The following is a 14,179-nucleotide window of genomic DNA, read 5'->3' on the forward strand; positions in this document are numbered from 1 at the left end:
TCTAATGCATCGAGAGATGCCAATCAGGCCACATGTATTACTGGGAACGCCCTAGTTAATGAAGATGACGCCTCAATAACTCTTGAGAAAGAGTTTTCGACGTCTATAAAGCTCTTCACACAACTACACATTCTCTTCACGCCTTGACATCTGCTCATTCTCTAGTTCAATAATGCCTTGAAAAGGTACGTGGCCAAAGCCAGGATCTTATATTCCAGGGTCTGTCTCTCAATTTCCGTGTGTATGAGATTTGTCTAGAAAAATATCTTCTCAGCGCCTAATGTGCTGTCCATCACGCCTCTACAATGAAAATCCATGCCTCTAAAAATCAAATGTCTGCCTCTGCAAACAAAAACCAGGCCTCCGCAAACAAAAGTCATGCCTCGGTGTTAACAAATGGCCCCTCCAATTTATGCGTTGGCGCCTTCACGGCGGGCCATCCGCTCGCGTTCCAGCTCGACGATGCCCAAAACAAACTTCCTCGGCAAAGCCAGAATCTCGTACATGTCGCCCAAGCCCTTATTTTCCTTTAGGGCCTGTTCCAGGATGGTCTGCGAGTTTTTCCGGTAGCTAAACACGAAAGCCTTCCAGGCCTTCTCCTCCGCCTCGGACTCCTTGAGCGGCTTGGGAAAGTACGGGTCATTGAGCTTAACCGCTTCCACGGCCAAAGCAACCCCGGCATCATCGAGGGTGATATCCCTCACTTGGTTGAAATCGAGGACCCACATCTCTGTTTGCCGGCAAAAGAAGTCGTCGAGGCCGTGGTAGGTGGCCGGGCCGACGTACTGTGGCTCCGCGGCGTCTGCCTCGATGTTATCGAGGTCATCCTGCAGTTCCTGGGGGACCTGCTCGGTCGAACTGGCGCCCAACACAAATTCGACGTCCCGGGCGTCGGTCCTGGCCCCCCAATGCATGGCGGCAAGGGCAATGCCCATTCTGGAGGCGAGTTCCTCGATGTCGAGGTCCAGCTCCGTGAGCTGGTTGAGGTGCAGCTTGAGGTTCCGAAGGGAGAAGAACATGCCGCCGCTCTTGCCATTCGTGGAGCCAAGGTAGACCCGCACCAGGCAGTCACTGTTGGCTGGGTCGGCCAGGGCCTTCTGCTTGCCCCGGGGAGCGCAGTACTTCTCGATGAGAAGATGGCGGGTGCTGCGGGGGAGGGGAAGGATGCGCTCGGCGACGAGGGCGCGGGTGGGGAGGGAGCTGATGATGGGCTCGGCGGCTTGGACAAGGGCGGGGGTGGCGGAGAAGAAGGAGGTCTTGGTTGGGGGGACGTAGCCCAGGGGTTTGGGGATTTGGATGGGGGGGTCGTCGGAGAAGAGGGCCTCGAAGCTTTTGGTTATTTTAACGTGTTGGCGGAAGTCGTTCCACAGCTCGGGGTTGTTGGGGTCTTTGGCCAGCTTGACGATGGCCGATCCCCCGGCTTGTGCGAAGATGGCGCCGCAGGCGCCGGCACCAATTTTGAGGTATGGGGCGTCGTCGGCCGGGGTATGGTTTTCTTCCTCGGCGGAGGAGGAGGAAGGCGAGGTGGAGTGGAGGGAGAGGGCCAGGCGGAGATTTTTGTCGAGGACGGATTCCTCGTGGGAGCTTTTGGTTGGGAGGGGAGTGGGAGGGCCGGGCAATTCGGACTCTTTTAGAAGTGCTTCTAACTCAGCCGGGGGGTAGGGCTTTGAGGAGGAGGAAGAGAGGTTGTGTCGAAATTGACGAGGCATCTTGTCGCAGTAGAAAGGGGTACGAGTAGTAAGCGGCAATGTGTTGGTAAATCGTGCAAACGTCTCGAATAATTTGCTAGAGAAGTTCTGGGGAGAGAAAAATACAATAGATTACAAGTAGGAGACGTGGAATTTTATGTCGGACGCATGCTCGAGAATTCGAAAGGCGTAGCTGCCGGCATGCAAGTCCTGATGTCCGGTCCGTCATGTACCTGCTATGCATGAGCCACTGAGCCTTCCCAGAACTTCCTAGAAGACCAAAAGTCACTGCCAACGCTGGGCCAGAGAGAGCCCATGGAAACAACACTTCATTCTATATGGAAAGGTGAATGCGGTTTCGAATTCAAGTGGGAGGTGTGAGTGAAGGGACCGAGATAAGGGTAGGTTTGCACGCTACAAAAGCAGCGGGCGAAGGTGAAGTGCGGCCTGGGCCCACCCACTTACACGCAATTGACCAATTAGAGTACTTCCTTCCGGAAGCTGCCCAATCATAGCACGAGACCTGGGAAATCACAGTTGAGACGGTTCAGTTGGTAAAATCTTGAAAGAGTGGGTTGCAGCTCGCGGTCACGGCATGTGCTTGCCTAACCAACAAGAGAAATGATTTTGATGAAGTGAGTGGAAAGCAGTGCTAAGGTTGAAATAACGGGCCTGATTTGCCGAACATTAGTGCTGCTGCACATAAACAAAAGGGTACTAGGAGTACAAGCTTCTCAAACTCCAGCAGCTGTCCAGCCTGTGTTCTATAACCCAAACTCACGAATAAAAATGGAAGATAACAGGGTTTACTAATGATACTAACTCAACTAAGAATTGGGAATCGTGCAAAGCCGGAGACCGGCAGGCAATTATCACTTGAAGATACTCCGGAACGAAGAAGTGTGCCTCTTCATGGGAGGTTCCGGGAGAGAAGGAGGAAGCCCGCTCACAACCGAAGACGTACTGGGAGGGCTGATTCCGTTCTTATCTTTCTCAGTCTGCTGGTTTCCTTGTGACCTCCCCCGACTACTGTATGACCCATCTGACGTTCCTAAAGTGCTTTCCGCGATCTGGAGCTGTCGCGGTGGTACCGGAGGTACAGACATAGGCAGTTGTGGCGGGCCGCGGATCGTGGCCTCCGTAATTGGATTTCCACGCGCATCCACGACCATGTTAGGGATACTCGTGGGTAGTGGTCTTCGTCGGGGTGTGTTGGAAGACTCAGCGGCGTGATTCGTAGCCGTTAGGGGTTCGTCTTCGTCAGATGTAGCATCGATGAGATCTCCGTATTGGTCCGACTGCTACCACGATCGCCAGTTAGCTGCGTTGTATCTCAAAGAGGGCGGGTAATGCCTACCTCTCTGAGTTCCTTGCGCATCGCCAAACTGGTGCACACATCTTTGGCCTCTTCAATAGCCTTGCGCTGTGCTGTCAACGCTTGTCGTCGGTCCCGTGTTTCCTGATTCTCGGCAGCAATGGACTCAACCACCTCATTGGTCATCGCCATGACTTCAGCGGGGTTGAAGATGCCATACATGCCTTGGAGAAGATGGCGCTCAACTACTTGGGTGATGACGTTCCGAATGAATGTTTTGGCAGACAGCTCGTAGAAGATTAGCATCTTCTCCAAGATCTCCTCGGCTTCTGTGTAGGTTGTTCCAGTCTCCGCGGCTTGCTTCTTCCAGGCCACCAGGCGATCTTGATATTCAGGGTCGTAAGGCTGAACCTCAAGGTTGAGGTCTTGCATTAGGTGTTTCAGTTCTCGGTCTGCTTCATCCATCAGTACCTTCATATGAGAGTCCAAGAAGTGACGGCGCAAAGGCTCTCGCATGCGCTGGGGCCAGATATGATTGATGACCTCGCGGAGAAAATCGTTGCAGACCGCTCCAACATTGTCCTTGTGCTCCTGTGCTAGTCTAGGCCAAGGCTCCGAGTGGCTTTGGAATAACATGTAAACCGCTCTGGGTGTGGAATCCATGGGGAATTCGGACCCTCGAATCTGATGGAGAAGTCTGCTGACCTCTAGACGGGCATATTCAGACTTGGAGTAGCTCGATGCTGATTGTCCATCGGCGGCAGAGGGACCACTTGAAGCAGAAAGCTTGAACTTGCGGCCGTCAGCTCGGATTCTGGCTGAAAACCGATCATTTTCCTCCGCGGCACGTGCCCGGAGATTTTGCGCCGGCGTTCCCTTTGGATCTGCAGTCACACGAAAGAAATTCTTCTTGGGTGGGTTTTTGTAGAAGCCGTGAGCTGCTGGGACAACTAGCTCATTGGAAGCATAGAACAGCTCGATGAGCTCTAGGCGCATGTCTTCGGGGGTGTTTTTGGCGGTGCCAAGCGACCTGAGTTCCTCATCACAATCATCCAAGGCCTTCTGAATTTGCCTGCGTAACGCGTTGACATGCCTCCCAATGTGCTGCTGAAGCTGGAGACTTAGTCTTTGCTTCAGAGCGCTGGCTCCGCACATAGATGCCGGAAGCGAGCTCCATTTGCCCTTGGAGAAGAAGTCTCGTTCAGTCGACCGCCGCTGCTCCGCAGAAGGCCAGGGTTCGCCCTCACTTCGTGGGCCGGGGTTCAACAGGACGTACCAGCCCAAGCGAAAATGGTTACGTCGGTCATTGTTCTTGACGAGCTCGATGAACTTGTCCTCAAGACCAATGGAGTCGGTAAGGTCAGGCTTGGTGAGGACACCAATTGTCCGGGCACCGTTAGGGTCGAAATCTCGAGCCTTGGTCAGGACCGGAGCCTGGACGTAGTCAGAGTTACCACCAACGACGGCAAGGATGATGGTACGGGGACTCCGCATGTAACGATCGGAAAGCGCTTCGATGATGCGGATGTCCTCAAGAGACTGGTCCTTGTTGGGATTCCGTACCAAGCCAGGCAAATCCACAAGAGTCAACAGTGGCATGTCCGGTCCTTTCTTCTCCACCACCAAGATGTCCCTTGCGGCAAAGCGTCCTGCACTATCCTTTGGAGCAATGAGTTCTGCGGCTGCCATCACTGTGAGATCGAATGGCGAGCTGCTGCTGACCAGGCGGCCAAACTCTAGTAGTTGTTCTTGCTCACTGGAGGGGCGGTTTCTGTCGGGAATGATGGAGACGATGATGTTGGACTCGGCAGATCTGCGCAATCTGATTTCTGTAGCAAATCTCGTACACGCGCCAGCTTCGCGAGGGAACGGAATTCCAGTGAGAGCTTCGAGGACAGAGCTTTTGCCGGCCGACTGGTCGCCGACGACCACAATCTGAGGCAGCTTGACATTTTCGAGTTGGGCGTATTGAAGTTTCTCGAGCAGATCAAGCAGCTGTCCCTGTTCACCAGCCAGTTCGCGGGCATCGAGGGTCGAATCAAGGGACGACATGACCACCTAGGGGACCTGGTGACGAAGTTGGAGAAGCTAGAACAAAATGGATGTAGTGGTTTTGGTTGGTGATTATGAAGGTAGTAGAAGAAACACAATATGCCATATGATGACAATAGTCAAAAAAAAGACGGGATCTTCGCCTTGACGGGAAATAGCACACGAAATGTCTCACCCGCGACTTTTGCTTTCTAAAGCATCAACGCGTGATTGACAAATTGAGAGTGCAATCTAAAAATGCCCTGAGTGACACTTGCCAAAAGACATGATTATGAGGTATCACGCAGAAAGCGTAGCCAGTGCAACCGCGATATGGGAAAGCCAAGGAGATTTCATGACTGTCCGATACAGCTTTCCCGAGTAATTGACGACTCGAGGGGAACCCTTTTGCAATCCCATGGTGACAAAGAAAGCATGGTTGAAATATCTTGGGGCGGATATAGCAAAACGGTCGGAGGTGTTGGTTGATAGCTGCCACTTCCTGCCGGCACTGATGTAGGTGTGGCTGTGCAAGAGCCCTGCAAGGCTGCCACATGTGGCTGATCCCGTGTGCCCAATGCCCAACGGTGGATCAAGGAAGCAACGTCACCCCGCATGACGGCGCCCAGCCTCCAGTCGAACCCCAGTTCGCAGCGGTGTCGACCACTCGACTGTCACGCCTTCCGGCCTTGTCGTCTCCAGTTGATGCTGCCTTCTGCAGAACACGGCGGCGCTATCATCGTGGAAAGTTAGCGCAGGACAACACACCTCCACCTGGCACCACTGCGGGCACCACTCTGACACTCTGATGCACCACTGCACCACCAAAATTCCCATCACACCTCACGCCGACCCATCCACATCTTTGCGCCTCGGCCTGACAAGAACATCTTTCCGCCGCTCGCTTCTCCTCCTCCTCTTCCTTCCTCGAATACGATGCGGCTGTACTAGAGCGACCATATCCCAATGTCGCCCTCGTTCATACACCTAACCTAACCCGCCTGTTCACGCGAAGCCTCGAACCACGAACCCGGAGGCTGAATCCGATATCCGATCTAGCGCACGCTCCCGCCTGTGGCCGGCCACAGCACAGCGATCGCCATGAACTGGATACTCGAGGCTGGAGATGCCGACCACGAGAAGTGCAATGGCGATGACTACGTTGGCCCGGGAAACAAGGATACCTGGTACCAGTTCATCATCTCGCTCTCTCTAGGCATCTCGGCCTTTCTGGCTTTCTGTGTAAGTACCTTTATGCGCGCGCCCATCAAGGTGTCATAGCATCATCTGCTAACCTACATGTCCCCAATATCCAGGCCCTCCGACCACGATGGAAGTCACTCTACGCTTCACGAAAGAGGGCGTCCATGGCCGATCCCTCGATCGCTCTCCCTCAACTGCCAGACACCTTCTTCGGATGGATGCCCGCCCTATATCGCGTCACCGAGCAGCAGGTCCTCGCCTCGGCCGGCCTTGACGCCTATGTCTTCCTCAACTTCTTCAAGATGGCCATGAAGCTGTTCGTCATCGTCTTCTTCTTCGCCCTGGCCGTTCTTGAACCCATCAACCGGGCTTTCCCCGATGAACTCAACACGTCAGAGGTCCCGACCACCGAACTGTTTCGCCAGTATACCTCCCCATACGGCCACACCACCCTTTATGATGACGACCCCGAGCAGCCTGATGACAGTTTCAAAAAGAGCAAGGCCTACCTGTGGTCCTACCTTGTATTCACTTACTTCTTCACCGGCCTTACGCTATTCTTTATGAATCGCGAGACCTTCAAGGTTCTCCGTGTGCGCCAGGATTACCTCGGAACACAATCCACCATCACTGACCGGACCTTCCGCTTGGCTGGGATTCCAAAGGATCTGCGCACAGAGGAAGATATTAAGAATCTGGTAGAGAGATTGGAAATTGGCAAGGTCGAAAATGTCACTCTCTGCCGGAAGTGGAAAGAGCTAGACGATTTGATGGACAAGCGGCAGTCTATCCTCGCCAAGCTAGAGGAGACATGGACTGCTTACTTGGCCCAGAAACCGGTGCAAGTAGCTAGGGGTCCCCCTCCAAACACGGCTACCAATGGGGATCTTGAGAACAGTCGCCTCATTCCAGACCTTGGGGATGAGGAAGCAGGCGAGAGCGGCCGTCTTCTCGGCAACGGCACTTCCGATCTTATCTCGAGCGAAAGACCGCGACCTCAAACTAGGTTTTGGTACGGCTTTCTCCGCTTGCAGAGCCGCAAGACCGACGCTATTGACTACTACACCGAGAAGCTCCGTGTCTTGGATGACAAGATTCGCGCCGCTAGGAAAAAGGACTATGAGCCGACCGACCTTGCTTTCGTGACAATGGACTCTATTGCAGCCTGTCAAATGGCGATTCAGGCGCTCATTGACCCTCATCCTGGCCAGTTGCTAACAAAACCCGCCCCTGCACCGTCCGATATCGATTGGAGGAACACCTACGCATCGCGTTTAACCAGACGTGTGCGATCCGTTGCAGTGACGCTCTTCGTCTCGTTCCTCTCCGTCGTATGGCTTGTCCCAGTTGCCTTCTTGGCATCCTTCTTGAGCATTTGCACCATCGAGCATTACCTCCCTGGCTTCGCAAAGTGGCTCAAGCAATACGACCTTGCCAGAGTGCTTGTCCAGACCGGTCTCCCCACGGCCGTCGTGTCTTTGCTCAACGTTGCGGTTCCGTACTTCTACGACTACCTCTCGTACCAACAGGGCATGCTCTCGCGCGGCGACGCCGCCCTCTCCGTCATCAGCAAGAACTTCTTCTTCACCTTCTTCAACATTTTCCTCATCTTCACAGTCTTCGGCGCCGTCACCTCTATCATCGATGTTCTGCGCGAAAGCCTGAAAGACACCACGTACATCGCCTACGCCCTGGCTGGCAAGATCGAAAACCTCGGTGTCTTCTACACCAACTTCATCATGCTCCAAGGCATCGGCCTGTTTCCCTTCCGCCTGCTCCAGTTCGGCAGCGTCTCGCTCTACCCCATCAACCGTATGGGCGCCAAGACCCCGCGCGACTTCGCCCAGATCGATAGCCCGCCCATGTTCTACTACGGCTTCTACCTCCCCACGGCCTTGCTCGTCTTCATCCTTTGCCTCGTCTACAGCACCCTGCCGCAGGGCTACAAGGTCGTCGGCCTCGGCGTCGCCTACTTCACCCTCGGCTACTACACCTACAAGTACCAGCTCCTGTACGCCATGGAGCAGCCGCTGCACGCCACCGGCGCCGCCTGGAACATGATCTGCTACCGCATCATGCTCGGCCTGCTAGTCTTCCAGCTGACCATGTCGGGCTACCTCGCGCTTCGCAAGGCGTTCACCGTCGCTCTGCTCATCTCCCCGTTGCTGATCATCACGGTCTGGTACGGGTACTGGTTCCGTCGCCACTTTGAGCCGCTGACCAAGTTCATTGCACTGCGGAGTATCAAGCGCGGCGAGGACCGGGGCGGGAACGCGATTCTGGATGAGGATCTCGATGGCGAAGGGGAGGAGACGAGGGAACGCATTAGGAGGGGGAGTACCGTGGATGAAGATAAGGAGAAGGGGGCGAAGTTTGTTAATCCGAATCTTGTTAAGCCGTAAGTTGTTTTCCTCCTTTCCCTGTCACTTTTTCCCCCCTTTCCCTCCACCACTGGGAATTCAGTACTAACCCTTACAAATAGTCTCGAACAACCCTGGGTCTTCAAAGACGCCCCACCACTTCCCTCCCCCTCCTCCGGCCTTTCTGGCTTAGAAGACCGCTACACAGACGAAGAGTCCAACCCCGGGGGCGGTGGTGACTTCTACTCCGGCTCTCGTCGTCCCTCTCGCAACGCTAACGGACTCCGCGTCGAGACCTCACGCGGTAGTTCGCAGAATCGCGACACTGGTGGTTATGCAGACCTATTAGGCGCGGATATGTACACCGGCCTTGGTAGGGGAGGAGAAAGAACGCCCCGGACTCCGGCTGAAACGCCGAAGAGTAACGCATCTTCGAGTGCTGCTAGTCTTGGTGATACCCATATTTGGAGAGACGGGTTCTGAAGAGAACTTGATAGAGTGGATGATATGATGAAAAAGGGGGGTGTCGTATTTCATACGTTGTTTGTTGTTGTCGCCTGTCTGTAGCTGGCTGTCACTGCACTGTTTTCATTTTTGGTTCTGGGTCGTTGGGACGGCGTAGTTGTCTTTCTTTTTTTTTTCGTTTTAGACATGAGATATGAGAAACGTACATCATTATCACGAACTTGTCCATACGGGTGTGGTGTTTGTTGTATATACATCACACATTGAAAACATTGCTACCCATCACTGACTGCCTTGGGCTACTCTTCCCTCCTCCGCTTTTCCCTTCCTTCACCTGCGTAGCCTTGTCAGCTTCTGCAGAACGACCTTCATCGGTCTCTCTAACCTCAGCGGCCTCATCAACAACCTCGTCAACCTCTTCTGCCTCGCCACGGGTTTGGTGTTGTATATACATTACACATTGCAAACATTGCCATCGATCATTCCTGTCCTTGGGCTACTCTTCTCTCCTCCGTTTCTCCCTTCCTTCATCTGCGCCACTCTCAGCTTCAGCATCATCCTCAGCAGGCCGCTTTCGACCACCTTCAATGAGGTCATGAATAACGTCCGTGACCTCAGACATCCTAAGCGTGAACTCAGTCTTCAACCTCTGCAGGTACGACACCAATGCCGCATCATCCATGCTCGAGTTCAGCGCTTCTCTGAGTACACCAGGCAAAGCCAGCAGGACCTTGTTCTGCCTCGCTTCTCTCGTCTTCTCTCCACTCTGCGGTGGCCTCTGCATCTCTTGCAAGACTCTCAGGACCTCCTCGGCCTTGTACACTGCCGGTAAAGGAAGAACAATGCGGGCTAGTTTGATGCCGTAGTCCTCAGTCTTCACGGGACCTCCGGCGAGAGTGTGTGGCAGTTTGATCCGGGGCAGTAAGATCTCGTTTTGTCCTCGAAAGTGAACGTTCAGGACATCTCTCTGATAGGATGGTGCGTTCAAAAGTCGAGCTGATACGATTGGCATTAGCGGTGAATGAACGGAGAGGGGCTTCCACTGAACATACCAAGACCAGTGAAATGCGTTGCGAAAAAGACGCGTGATTTCATCTTGATCAACTTCTCGCTGACAGCAATGGCGATGGCCAGACCATCTTTTACCGAAGTGCCTCGGCCGAGCTCGTCCATGATGATCATGCTTTTCGTCGTAGCTTGCCTAGACATTCTGTCAGATCGTTATCAACTACTGCAGGGCAGGGAAATAATACCTCAAGATGACATTCGTCTCCCTCATCTCCACACCAAATGTTCCCAGGTTGTTCTCGGGCGCATCATCCGTAGAGACTCTGGAAAATACTCTGTCACAGATGGAGATGGACCCAAAATCCGCAGGAACAAAGGACCCCATTTGTGCCATGATCTGAATGAGGGCAACCGATCTGATGAACGTGCTCTTGCCGCTCATGTTACCGCCAGTGATAACCTGAAAGCGTCCAGATTGATCACCGGAGTAGACATCGTTAGCAACGTAGTCGCTTTTGCGTACCTCCACAATTGGATTCCGTGCCTGCTTGAGAACCATGCTATCAGTGATCATGGGTCGAACGTAGTCCTGGGTGGTGGCAGCTTGTGTGAACGAGCAGAGCATATCGAGCAGTGCAACTGCATCGCTGATATCGAACATGAGACTCGAATGCTGTTGAAGTCTCTCTTTCAGCTCGATAACCATGTTATCGCTCTGCATCGTTGCGATGTCTGCCTGAAGCTGGATAGCCCTGCTCCTCTGGAGAAGCTCGGTTGTCTGACATTTGAAGTGCTTTTTGTCACGGGTGCCATTGATAATGTCGATGTTGGCGATTGAGACTTGCTTCCACTGGCTGACCTTGCCGAACTTCCTCTTTTGAACATCGGATTGGTTGTTTTGCAGTTCACGTGCGACATCCGAGTAATCAAACTTGAGCCAATACCGCCGGTTGCTATCCATGCACAAGTCTGCACCATTTCCCAATAACCCTATGCTGCGTCAGTGATGATAGTCTGGATGCAGGGGGATTGACCTACCGTTGAACTGGTTGTTTAGCATATCAAAGTACCCGTTGAGGTCATCCGTAAGATCTTTGAAGGACCTCCGTGCTTGTTCAAGAACGGCATTACGCCCAGCCTGACGAACTGTTAGCGCCGTAAATAAAAACCAAGAAAAGACGACTGACTCTGACGGCCCACATCCGATTGTTCCTCAAATCGATTGGGGTTTTGCTGTAGGCAGCATCATTCTCTATCATCTCTTCCATAGCGCTTTGGATGGGCTCAGTGTGCTCTGGTGCAAACTTATTCTTGGCCCATCTCAATAGGCGGCTTTTGCACGCAGCTGCTTCAATTATACTATGCAGTGCGTCGATACCACGAAGATATGCCTTTAGCATGAGGATATAGTTCAACTCTTGTTCCGCTTTGGCAAGCTCCGCGTGGGTTGGTAGAAGTAGACCTTGATTCGTAGATCCGGGAACGCCTTCCTCCAGAGGCTGGCGTGGTCTGGGTTGTTCCTGGTTAAGCTTTGAAAGAATTAGCATGCTAGAGGGACTGGAGAGTGCTGAAAGCAACTTACCCATACAATGACGCGCTCAAAGTCAATCCTATCAAGCCCTTTGAGTGCTTTGCGCAACTCACGAAAAAGCTCTTCGTTGGTAGACAACTCCTCAACTGATTCATACCGTTCTTCAATCTCTTCCTTGTCTGTGCTCGGCTGCAGGAGGGTTGTGCGTAGCAAGCGGTGTCCTTGAGGGGTTTGGGTACTATTCAGTATACCGAAAAGCGTCGATTTCTTTGCAGTGGCTCGTCGTGTGTTCTGCAGCAGCTCCAACGAGGCAACGGTGGTGCGATCGATACCCATGGTGTTGAGTGGCTGGATATACCTGACTCGTAGCGCGTTGCTGGCAAAATGGATGTTCAGCTCGTTCTGTACATACTTCATTGCCTTGATATTGTTAGCCAACGATCTATCTCCACAATGACGCCGATCACTTACAGCAGAAAAGGCACACGAAACGTAGAAGTTGTTCTCAAGGTCTGACTTGAGGGCAATCACTCGATCCCGAAGTGCAAAACGCTCAATCATCCTGAGCCCTTCTGCCTCACTCCAATGTTCCCTTCCCCAAAGCACTATGGGAACTGCTGGGAAGTCTTGCTCTAGACAAGAAATGAGCAAAGACTTGCTGTTGTTGTTCGTGACGCTGTTGACAACAAGGAACTTTTCCGGTTTTGACGGCATCTTCCACAATGTGTCTCCCAGACGCTGATACATGTACTTGTCATCGTTCAGGACTCTGGCTAAATCCACTTGTCCCGTAGTGATATTGATGACTGCAATACCAACCACTTCCGCAGAGCGACTCTCTGATACGGCACAGATAACGTGATCCCTTTCCTCCGAACTAACGGTTGGAGCTGATGTCTGAACAGCTGATTCCCTTTGTGGAGTGGTGATGAGAGAGGATGCAACGATGCGGTGTTTTTTCTGGAGGCTTGACTCTTCAGCATCTGAGTCGGAGTCGGAGTCACTCAAGACAGGCGTGAGCAAGGTTGATCTGGTGCTCATTGCACGACTCTTGGTATTGCGATCGTACAATGAGTCGGATGACGGGTAGGATGTACTCTTAGGGATGTCTTGCTGAGAATTGGCCGGAGAGGAAACCATGGAGACGGGGGACTGGGTGTAGAAGCTTGGAGCAGCCGGCTTCCGTCTTGTGCCCTCAGCTTTTTTCAGCTGAGTTCTGCTCGAGTACCTGGCTCTGGGAACACTTGTGCCGAGATCACTTCCTTGTTCTTCTCCCCTATCCTGATGATAGGAAGATGAGCTTGAGGCAATACACGGAGAAGGGTGTACTATTTGATTGCGGGGCGTTCTGGGATTGTTGCGAGGCGCACCCATATTGGAGCGTCGTGGCTCGACGGGAGAGCTCGAAGCTGAAGTATTGCCAAAGTAAGGGGAGCTGCAAAGATCTCTTCTAGGCCCTTCTTCGATTGCCGGGCTTTCGGTAATACGACGCTGGGGCATGAGGTGTGGTGGTCCTGGTTCAGAACCCCAAGCTCTTGTTGCCGTGATGTCCTCAAAAGCAAGATATGGGTGACCCGCTCCCGAGGAGTTCCCGTTGGAACTCGGATAATAGTTGTGATCGGGACCATACCCGGGATCATAGCTGAAGTTACGGGGATCGGAGATCGGAGTGTGGGGAGCGTGCCCCTGGGTGTTGACCGGGTGGAAGGGAACATGGCTACCTCTATGGTCCATGGTGTAGTTGCCTGCCACATAGAAGTTAGTTCCTTGCTACTAGTTTTCTTCCTTTGACAGGTTTGATTCTGGACTTGATGTCGTACCATGGGTATCAGGCAAGTAGCGCTCATGACTCTGGTACAGGGGTACAGGGTATCCGGGCGGGACCTGCCCATGACTCTGGTACACAGGGTATCCGGGCGGGACCTGCCTCCCTCTAGGATCCTGCCAGTCGTACTGGGCGGGGGGGTAAGCTGGCAGCTGTGGACGTTGGAACGACTCAGGGATTATATGGAGGGGCTGCCTGGGCTCGATAACAACATCATTCATGAGCGCTGATCCCCTGGTGAAGGCTTGATGGCGTGGCTCGCCTCCGATGGCAGCACCGGACATGGCTCTCCTGCGACAGTCATCGGACTGTAGGCGAGGAAACCGGCTGTGGTGCGCTTGAAAGTCTTCTTCCATGGCGCCGGATGGTGTTGATGTCGATGTATCGGAATGAGGGCAAGTGGGGGTTGGTGTTTTGTGACTGGTTGTTGACCTTCGAGTGAGAATCTGGGGAAAGTGATGTGGTGACAAACGCGTCTTGGATTGTGAAGAGTGCAAGTTAACACTGCCACAAATTGGAATCAGAAATTCAGGGAATGGCGTACGACGCGATTTTTCTAGGTGCGGGCGAGGAAGGTGGGCGAGGAAGGTGGGCGAGGAAGGTGCGGGCGAGGAAGGAGCGCCCGGGTCAGTCAACTTTGTGCGTTGGAAGCTCTGCTCTATGTGCCTTCCTAGAATTCAGAAACCTATGGTGCAACAGAGGGCCGAAAGGACATGCATTCGCACCTTCCTCCCAGTAACCAGGTAATGAACT

At 53.2% G+C, this 14,179-nt stretch overlaps 4 protein-coding genes across 4 annotated transcripts; 1 reads left to right on the forward strand and 3 right to left on the reverse strand.

The window, feature by feature from the left end:
* Positions 1–410: 410 nt before the first annotated feature.
* B0H65DRAFT_516429 (zinc finger protein-domain-containing protein) lies at positions 411–1,709 on the reverse strand (the record flags this gene model as incomplete). The annotated part of the gene is made up of 1 exon (XM_062828667.1): positions 411–1,709. The coding sequence occupies one exon, from the start codon at positions 1,707–1,709 to the stop codon at positions 411–413; it is 1,299 nt and encodes a 432-aa protein (XP_062686872.1).
* A 614-nt stretch (positions 1,710–2,323) lies between these two features.
* B0H65DRAFT_452200 (P-loop containing nucleoside triphosphate hydrolase protein) lies at positions 2,324–5,500 on the reverse strand. Its single transcript, XM_062826089.1, has 2 exons — positions 3,046–5,500; positions 2,324–2,989 (listed from the first exon to the last, which is right to left on the reverse strand). The coding sequence occupies exons 1-2, from the start codon at positions 5,053–5,055 to the stop codon at positions 2,561–2,563; spliced, it is 2,439 nt and encodes an 812-aa protein (XP_062686873.1). The 5' UTR covers positions 5,056–5,500; the 3' UTR covers positions 2,324–2,560.
* Positions 5,501–6,003: 503 nt separating this feature from the next.
* Positions 6,004–9,319, forward strand: B0H65DRAFT_49641 (uncharacterized protein). Its single transcript, XM_062827799.1, has 3 exons — positions 6,004–6,276; positions 6,351–8,635; positions 8,720–9,319. The coding sequence occupies exons 1-3, from the start codon at positions 6,136–6,138 to the stop codon at positions 9,078–9,080; spliced, it is 2,787 nt and encodes a 928-aa protein (XP_062686874.1). The 5' UTR covers positions 6,004–6,135; the 3' UTR covers positions 9,081–9,319.
* A 239-nt stretch (positions 9,320–9,558) lies between these two features.
* On the reverse strand, positions 9,559–13,782 carry B0H65DRAFT_544748 (muts domain V-domain-containing protein; the record flags this gene model as incomplete). Its single annotated transcript, XM_062829321.1, has 8 exons — positions 9,559–10,058; positions 10,115–10,263; positions 10,316–11,060; positions 11,109–11,208; positions 11,258–11,599; positions 11,653–12,021; positions 12,073–13,346; positions 13,422–13,782. 8 exons carry the CDS (start codon positions 13,780–13,782, stop codon positions 9,559–9,561), a joined length of 3,840 nt encoding a protein of 1,279 aa, XP_062686875.1.
* Between the last annotated feature and the right edge of the window lie 397 nt (positions 13,783–14,179).

The sequence above is a fragment of the Neurospora tetraspora genome (assembly GCF_033439725.1).
Source record: "Neurospora tetraspora strain CBS 560.94 chromosome Unknown B0H65scaffold_1, whole genome shotgun sequence".
NCBI classification, from domain to species: Eukaryota; Fungi; Ascomycota; class Sordariomycetes; order Sordariales; family Sordariaceae; genus Neurospora; species Neurospora tetraspora.